At 37.4% G+C, this 9,288-nt stretch overlaps 1 protein-coding gene across 1 annotated transcript; it reads left to right on the top strand.

Moving 5' to 3' along the window:
- Positions 1-4,247: 4,247 nt before the first annotated feature.
- Positions 4,248-9,263, top strand: LOC111665287 (myosin-13-like; the record flags this gene model as incomplete). The annotated part of the gene is made up of 9 exons (XM_023420232.1): positions 4,248-4,451; positions 4,827-4,970; positions 8,060-8,216; positions 8,299-8,326; positions 8,408-8,516; positions 8,620-8,712; positions 8,805-8,868; positions 8,961-9,059; positions 9,160-9,263. Coding segments are annotated over exons 1-9 (1,002 nt in total), but the record flags the coding sequence as incomplete, so codon positions are not given.
- Between the last annotated feature and the right edge of the window lie 25 nt (positions 9,264-9,288).

Below are 9,288 nucleotides of genomic sequence, written 5' to 3'. Positions count from 1 at the left end.
TGGGGTTGACAAGTGCCGAATTATGGTATTGCATCTGGAAATGGATTAGCTATAATCCCAAAATCAGTTTTTATAACCCCAGTATGATCTGTTGGCCCCTGAGAAGCTCCACTTAGAGTAGTTGGGGGTCAAGTGCCTTGCTTAAGAGCACCTCGGTGGTGGTAATGAGAAGCAAGTACTGTTTTCAATTTCCTGCCAGTCCAGGGATTTATTTTACTATTACAGAATTATCATAAAAGTCAAAATACACAGTGTCCACTTAATTTGGTATAACTCTACAATCTGATACAGTCAATACAAAAGTACCGCCATGACGTCTATCATTACGAAGTTTATAACGTCCAGGTTTTTTTTGACATTGTTGGAAATGTGCAAATTCAAGCATAATTTTATTACTAAGGTCATAGTTTAAGGTGGTGTTGTAGTGGACAATATTATATTAGGAGGAGTTTGTCATTTTTTGTCCTCCCTATTTACAAACATGCGGGGGGGCAAGAAAATTCGAAACACCTCCAAACATAATGCAATCCAGTACTACACCATCAATATGACCCCAATGCTAAAAGATGTTATGTATGTTTCTCTTACATGTAGACATTGTCCTCCTCATTCTGTCATCACAGCACAAAGTAGCTTTATCTAAAATAAAAGAGACAAAAAGGGGAAAAGTAGGTTTTTCTTGTTACATTGTCTATTTTCTTTTTTTATTGCTGATCAAATCACTCAGATGTCTCACTGCAAAGCAAAATCCTAGAAGAGAGCTAATATGAAAGAGTTTTTCATCTTCTTGACTGTTTTAAGACACTGATGAGAAAACAACAGATACAAGGCTGAGTTTATCTCACTCTGACTGATCTCTCTTTGTTCTTAGATCTAAGAGAAAACTCTACGACTGCCAGGATTTGGATGTTCATCTCACATGCCTCAGTTTTACCAGCTCTGCTTTGGAGATTGAAGGTGTCAAAAGAGTAGTAGTGTATTATAATTGGTAATATATCACACCCAGGCATATTCTAGACATTTTGCTTTCTATGAATTGTTGCTTTCTATCAATAGCATTTGCTGTGATTGTTGAGGGTCAAAGGTCATTCCTCTGTGGTCAAGAAAATGTGCAAACCAAATGCCTGCTGGAACAGATGACAAATACAACGTTGAACAATTTGGGATGTATGGGTGTTGTGTTGTATCAAATTGCCTGCCATGTAACAATAATAAAAAAGAAAATTGCAGTACATAGCTTTGCTATACATTTAGATTTAATAACAATTGAATTAAGTAGCTTATCTTTTTCTGTTTAATCCATGTTAGTGCCATGGCTCTGTCGGTGGCAGTGTTCATCCAGACTAAAATATGTCAACAGTTATTGGATGTACAGACAGTCATTGTCTTCAGAGGATGAATCTTCATAACTTTTCCTCTAGCACCACAACATTCACACACAGACATTCATGGATCCCAGAAGATATATCTTAAATTGATTTAAATATGTGTTGCTATATCCTAATGAATTTAAAGAGTTTTCCTGCGTTTTTTCAACAGCAGGTCAGCTTTCAGAAGGTGAATTGCTGCAAAATCTGTACAGAATTTAATGGTCCCCAGAAGATGAATCATAATGTCATCATCAATTCTTTAGTGATCCTCTGACTTTTCCTCTAAAGCTACCATGAGGTTGACATTTGTGGTTTAAGTGAAATGTCAACTACTGAATGGATTGCTGTGAAATGTGGTACAGACATTCATGTTCACCATAGGATGAATTGTTATTTTGGCAATCCCCTTGCCTTTTCATCTAGAGCCACCAGCAGGTCAAAGTTTTGTGTCAAATATCTGAAGTCCTACTTAAAGGACTGGCATAAAAAACTACAAATATTCATGGTTCCCAGAAATGTAAGTTTGAACATGCTAAGGTTTTCATTTGTTTGAGCACAGCAGGGGTGTAGTCTCTCCTACTTATAAAAGAAATATTAAGAGTGAATGAGCTGTATAGATAAATAAATACCTGTGACTCCAGATGTCTTTTATAGTTGCTCTGCTGGGAGCTTTGGAGGAGATGGGAGGTGAGTGGTTTGCTGGGGCTGTAAAACATCTACTCAGACTCTGTGTCGCTTATACCTCGTCCGACTGGAGTACCCGAACCTGATGGCCAGAAAGTAAAGATATTTACTGCTTAGCTGCAACTTTACATGTTGACATCTGGAAATACTAAGTCACACGCAACTGAAACAAATCTTTGGTCTATTCTTCCAGATCATCTACCGCAAAAACTCAAAACTTTTCATGAGCTAAGAGAAACATCCCTGTTTCAGCTTTGTGACTATGTATTTGTAGATAATCCGATGGGTTTTAAATGGTTCACTTATCTTACGGTAGGCCAGTTTTCTCAACCTATAAACAATCATTTGGTTTATCTGAAAAAATTATAATCACAAATGTGTTTTTTTCCTCTGGAAAAAGATGGTGTGTAACTAAAATGTACTACTGTACTACTGACTCAGAACTCACATGTCCTGTAACCTTCAAGCTTCAACACTGAATAAAAATCCTCATCCGCACATGATCAGATTTTTATGTGATGCTTAAGAAACCTGTTATGGTTTAAAAGGTTTGTAACTACCTCAGTGTTACTTGATGTATAAGTACTTTGGAATGAAAAACGAGGTGAGACAAGTGAGTTCAAAGAGACTCGCTCTGATGGAAGGAAGGTTTGCTGCCCAGCTGATATCAACTGTGCAATCGGAGTGAAACTTAAACCCTGTCGCAAAGTCACTCAGACTTTGTACTAAAACCCTGTCCCTAACCTCACCTTGCTGTGACATTATAGCTACAAGCCTTAATAACCTCCAACAAGCCAGAAACAACTGACAGAAGTGTTCACACTGAGCTATGATTGGTTAACACTGAAGATCACTGAGCATCCTTGCACATGAGCAACAATGGGCTTCTGACACTGGAGTGTTTACTTTGGGCTGCTGCCAGTGTCTCATTGTTAAAACAACTGTATCTCACTCAGGCTTTGATGGCCTTTATTTCCGTACCAGCTGCCTGCAATAATCCTCTAAAAGGAATATAATCAATCCTCTTCAAATCCACTTTTAAAGGTTGTCTGCCTGTTTGTGTCCGGGCACTAATCACCTCAGTCGGCTTTCTCCACCAAAATAGCAATTGTAAGACCCTCGAAATATGTTGGGTAACCACAGGGAATATTCAGCTTATTTCTGTATGAATGTGGATGAGATCTTACAAATAGTATTAATAACCTGCAGCATCATGTCAGCTTTGTCAATAGGCAGGTTCATCTTTTTTTAATCTATAGGATTTAGGTGGAAAGAATCTTTAAGAATTGTTTGTTAATTTTTTATAATAATAACATATGAACAAATTGCACATTGCAGAGTTGCAATACAGAGTGCAATGTGATTAACTCTAAAGAATATGATGATTTTAGAAAATATAGAAGGAAAAATTATTTTATAATAACTGGAAATTTCAGTATTCTGCAAATAAATCTTTATCTTATCAAATCAAAACTTTATGTACTTATAACATTCCTAACATATTGACCAATGGGGTGAGATCATTTCACTTTTTTTCAAAACATATAAGCTTGTTTCAAGATAGTTTTTGAGAATTATGTGTCATTGCTTTTGTTTCTGTCTTATAATATGTTTTGTCGACTCTTATTACTTGGAAATCCAGAGCAAGAGAAACTTCACTAAAAACAGTTGGAGCACACCATTCTGTAAAAATGTAAAAAATGTCATAACGGTTGAATATGAGCCCAAATTATATGTTAAAATCAGTGCTACTGCAAGCGCTATATATAACTGTGCTGCATCTTGTGCTTAATCCAGGATCCACCCTTATCCATGATGAGCAACAGGTTTGTGTAACTCTACCGGTGCATGCCCATGTAAAGGAAGGAGGCTTCACACCAAGGACAATGGTGAGATATAAAAAGGGACAATGCAACTGGTTATGGTTATTTTTGCCACATAATCAAGAGGATAAATCCACGATCCTTCAGTACATACTGTGCCAGCTACTGCTGCTACTGTGCAGGATTATTTTCTGTGTTTACATCTTTACAAAACTTCTGTTTCAAACTTTAGTCCTGAACTTTGTGGTAAACACAGCACTGCAGTAAGTGGGTGAGTATAATGTGATTCTGGATTCAATTTCAAACATCTCTTATCCACACTGCTGCTGAAGATGCTGAAGGTGTTTTGTCTTTGATTCAGTAGGACAAAATGAGCACAGATGGGGAAATGGCAGTCTTTGGGCCTGCTGCCCAATTCCTCCGTAAGTCTGAGAAGGAGAGGACAGAGGCTCAAGCTCGTCCGTTTGACAGCAAGACGGCGTGCTTCGTCAGTGATGAGAAAGAGCTCTATGTCAAGGCTGAGATCCAGGACAGTGTGGACGGCAAAGTCACAGTCAAGTCCGTGGACGACAGAGTGGGTGGACTGAATGGTTACACTGATTTTGACCTTTTATTGGACACTGAACATAGCTAGTGAATATGACTTTTCTGACAAGGACTTCATCCCAGTGTGATGGAAAAGATGGTACACAGGTTGTCTGTCTAAAAAAAAAACCTGCTGAATTTTATTAGTCTGGCTTTCAACACAGACATTTAGTTTCCCTTCAAGTTCTAAATGCTGCTTCACTTTCCAGTAATATTTTGTAATGTTTTTAAAGTTTGGGAAGTCGGTGAATATGTTGTGGCCTTTGAAAACTCTATCTTGTTAAATAATTAGTTTGTTGTCTGCAGGTGCATTACAATTGCAGCGTCACACTCTGTTTTACTTTACAACTGTCTCTGTTTCCAGATTTTAACCATCAGGGAGGACCAAGTGTTTCCCATGAACCCCCCAAAGTTTGATAAGATTGAGGATATGGTGATGATGACGCACCTCCATGAGCCTGCAGTGCTGTTTAACCTCAAGGAGCGCTACGCAGCATGGATGATCTATGTAAGTCAAGAAATATGATGCCAATCAGATTGTGATGCTTAAAAATCAAAGCCAGAACTTAACATTTGTTTATTCTTAAACCACTTATTTCTAACGCAGTCCAATAATAAAATGGGTTAAGTAAGACAGGCCCCTTAATTTTGCAATTTAAGAAATCTGTCTTTTTAAAGAGATATTTAAATAAGTAAAAATTTGGAGCATGATAGAAACTGGTCTCAGACGTTAGACCAGACATTATGCTTTTACCATCTCATCAAAGGTAGAATAAGTAAACCCAATCAAATGCTGATCAGTAGACATTTAAATTTAATCTTTTAAAATGTAAATCTTTGAATGACAAAATATTAAAAGGAAGATTTAAATCATTGTAATATGAATGAATCCACTCTGCTCATACTGGGTATTATTTTTAACTGCCATCTGCTCTGAAGTTAATCCTGCTGCTGGTTTAACAGACATCATCAACACAGCTAGACACGCATGTGTTGATATCTTGGACTAAGCATATTGTTTCAGTCTGACAGTGACCAAACTATTAATGACTTAATGTTTGACATCTGATCATCAAAATTCCAAAACTGATCAGTCCAGAACTCTGGAAAACAGCAACCTCTACAGTCTTTTTAATTCACTGCTCCACTACAGACAACATTCATAGTGACTGTAGTTGTTTGGTTGATGTATCTAGCAGCTAGATAATGTGACTTGCAAGTATTTTTGGAGCTACAGTAAATGTATTTGTCTATTGTCAGTGAATGGCTGTCAAGGTGAATAAGTAAATTAACTGTGACATTTAATGGGAAAGTTCATTTTTGTCCCTAGAAACACTCATGTGACATGATTACCAAACAAACTTCAACCACTAAGTCAGTGAGGTTCAAAAAGCTTGTAACAGGTGCGATTTTTCGTCAACCTATAATAACATTGTTTTTTGTTGATATCGTCCATGCAGGTTTTAAATTATGGAACAATTACCACATTGGAAAAAAACAAATGGGAACTCACTTGGCTTGTAAAAAGACTGATGCCATGACTGAATCCTTCTTCCATTTTTAGACATCTCAGTCAGAAGAGCCATGGCTTCTTCCAGTTGTCATTAATCTACAACCAAAACACAAAACAGATGTTTATACAGTGTATATGCTGAATATGTGTATGTAGGCATGATACTGTATGCTTGGTAAATATGGCAATGTCAAGGGCATACACTGTAAGGTCAAGGACAATAGCTCTCCTTTCTTTAGCCATAAATGTTTATTGTCAATTTAGCAGTAACTTAATGGCAATAATAATCCAGTAGTTGCTGTATTTCATATCATGATAAAATTACCATAAAACTAACTAAAGTAGTTTTTAGCATACTGTGAAATTAAGTACAATATTATAGGTACTGTTATTTCTTACAATTGCGAAGTACAGTATTAAACTGTTATGGATGGAAACGTTACTGTCATTTATTTTACAGTGCTACTGTACAGCCTGGTGTATAGTATTGTGTTTATAACAATGAAATACTGTCATTTAGCTGATACGAAAATACAAAGATTGACGATTGAAGACTTAACTGCACAAAAACCTGAAAATGAACTGTGCAGTTTGAACAATCATAACTTTAACTCATAATACAGGTCCGTTTTACTCAAGCAATAGCAACTTTAACCTTTTTACAGCCCCCAAGGCACAAATCTGTCACAAGCAATCACTTTTTATGTCTACTTTAAACTCATCTCTAACTGTCACATAACATGATGTCTGTTAGAGCAAAGGCTAAAACTATAAAGTTCAGAGTTAAAAGTATGTTGAATCCAATAACTCTCTAAACTAAATGTAACTACAGTGGGCTATTCTATAATAATGGGCCAAGGTGTGGTAGCTGGCAGTAATGGACATACTGTGTCAACAGTTGGATTCCTGAAGATGGTCAGGTGTGTACAAAATGGCGCAGCTCCTGCTGTGAGGACGAATGAAAGCGATAAGCCAGCTAAAATAAAATTTAAAAGATTGCATGTTAACATTAATGTTACATGCAAACATCCAAAGCCAAGGTCAAAGCTCCATTAAATAATAGAAAGTTTAGTTAACTTTGATCTTCAGCACAAATATAATAACGCTATGAAATCAAATGTGCAAATTTAAGCTGTAAAGCTATAAACGGTTATTTATTAGCTTCTATCTTACTAGCTAACAGGCCAACTATGCTACGCTAACGTTGGCTAGCTAATTTAACTAGCGGTTACAGACAAAAACTGCATATAAACAAATAATTACAGAACAAAGTCACGTGCAGTTCTTCTGAGCTAACATTAAGATTATGTTAGTGTTTTTTTGTTTGCATAAAAAGAGTCGCCATTCACCAGATATTAACGATGAAGCAGGAGCCAGGTAAGCAGACGGACATGAGGACAGGACAGAACAGGCTCGGGTTATGCACTTACACATACAGGTGTACAGTCACCCTACTGAGAGCTAGCACTAATAAACAATAAGCCCTAACATGAATCACTGTCATTTATTATTACAGTGAAAGAAAATCAGTTTTCTGTCTCATTAAGTTACTAAACTATTAAATTAAATCTCACTAACATTCGCTACCGACTTGATGAAGCATCACACTGGGCTAACGCTAAGTTACTTCGCTAGCCTTAGCTATTAAACCCAAACCTAACGCACCTAACAGTAAGAAACTGTTGAGAATACAGTAGAAATGACTACACAACCATCATTTACAGTGTATAAAATAATTAGGAGTACGTGGGTACTAACTTTTTACCTTATATCTATATGATAAAGACGGATATGTTGACACGTCTGTTTATAGTAGATGGGAATACGAAGTACAAAAAAAAAAAAACCCACTCGAATTTCAGAGAGGTCACTATCTCATAAACTTTCAGCTTGAAATCCAAGGCAAATGGAGCACAATGCTAAATCCTGTCATTTAATCTACCTTACTTTACATTGAAAGTGCATTATACCTCTGCGAGCACAACAGGAGCCCATTATGTTAGATTATACAAGAGTCCTTGCTTGATCCATGGATTTTCCAGTTTCCGTGAATTTAATTTGTGTTTGCTGTGTTTTCCATGCAGACCTACTCTGGACTCTTCTGTGTGACTGTGAACCCTTACAAATGGCTGCCGGTCTACAACCCAGAGGTGGTCCAGGCCTACAGAGGGAAGAAGAGGATGGAAGTTCCCCCTCACATCTTTGCCCTGTCTGATAACGCCTACCAGTTCATGCTGACTGGTGCGTTTGCAGCCCAAATCAATTACAACTGAGTAATTATTATTTTTGCCACCATCTAATCGTCATCTTTGTTGTCTCCCAGATCGTGAAAATCAGTCTATACTTATCACGTAAGTACAGCAGCGATTTTTGTTATCTAACGTCAGAACAAACAATCAGAAGTTGAGATGTGTATTTTTGATTTTGCTTAGTGGAGAATCAGGTGCAGGCAAGACTGTCAACACCAAACGTGTCATTCAGTACTTTGCGACAATCGCAGTGTCTGCAGACAAGAAGAAGGAGACCAGTACTAAAATGAAGGTGAGCTCGTGCAGGTTTTTGACCGGCTGTGCAGCTGGTGGAGTCAGTCATTTGTTTTTCAGAGCAGAGTGGTTGTCAGATATACAGGTCTACTCTCCTATAGGGGACTCTGGAGGATCAAATCATCCAAGCCAACCCACTGCTGGAGGCATTTGGGAATGCCAAGACTGTAAGGAATGACAACTCCTCTCGCTTTGTGAGTGAGCCTGAGGGACTTCATTTAAATTAGATTTTCCAGGAATATATCCAACACAGAGTAAGATGTCAAATTTTTTTTTTTTTGGCCAGGGTAAATTCATTCGAATACACTTTGGCACGACTGGTAAACTGGCGTCTGCAGATATTGAAACATGTAAGTTACATACAAATGTTTTACAGAATATTGTCTGTGATTGATGATGTTGCTGCAAGTTGAAGTTAATTTTGCCTTTTTATTCCTTGAAGATCTGCTAGAGAAATCAAGAGTGACATTTCAGCTGTCGGCTGAGAGGAGTTATCACATCTTTTATCAGCTTACTTGCAACAAGAAGCCTGAACTTATTGGTATTCTGATGAATCCATTTTCAGTTGTTTAATTTTTCTTTTTCTCACATGTAGTCGACCTTCATACACAAAGATCTTAACCTAATTTCTTTAACTTTAGATCTGCTCCTCATCACCACCAACCCCTACGACTTTGCCTTCATCAGTCAAGGGGAAATCAATGTCAAAAGCATAAACGATGCAGAGGAGTTAATGGCTACAGATGTGAGTTGACTGAGTGAAACCACAC

Source organism: Seriola lalandi, unplaced genomic scaffold (assembly GCF_002814215.2).
Source record: "Seriola lalandi dorsalis isolate HSWRI2012SDOR001 ecotype SW California unplaced genomic scaffold, Sedor1 jcf7180002002161, whole genome shotgun sequence".
Taxonomy (NCBI): Eukaryota; Metazoa; Chordata; class Actinopteri; order Carangiformes; family Carangidae; genus Seriola; species Seriola lalandi.
Note: the sequence above shows the minus strand (reverse complement) of the source record. Positions and strands in the feature narration are given on the sequence as shown.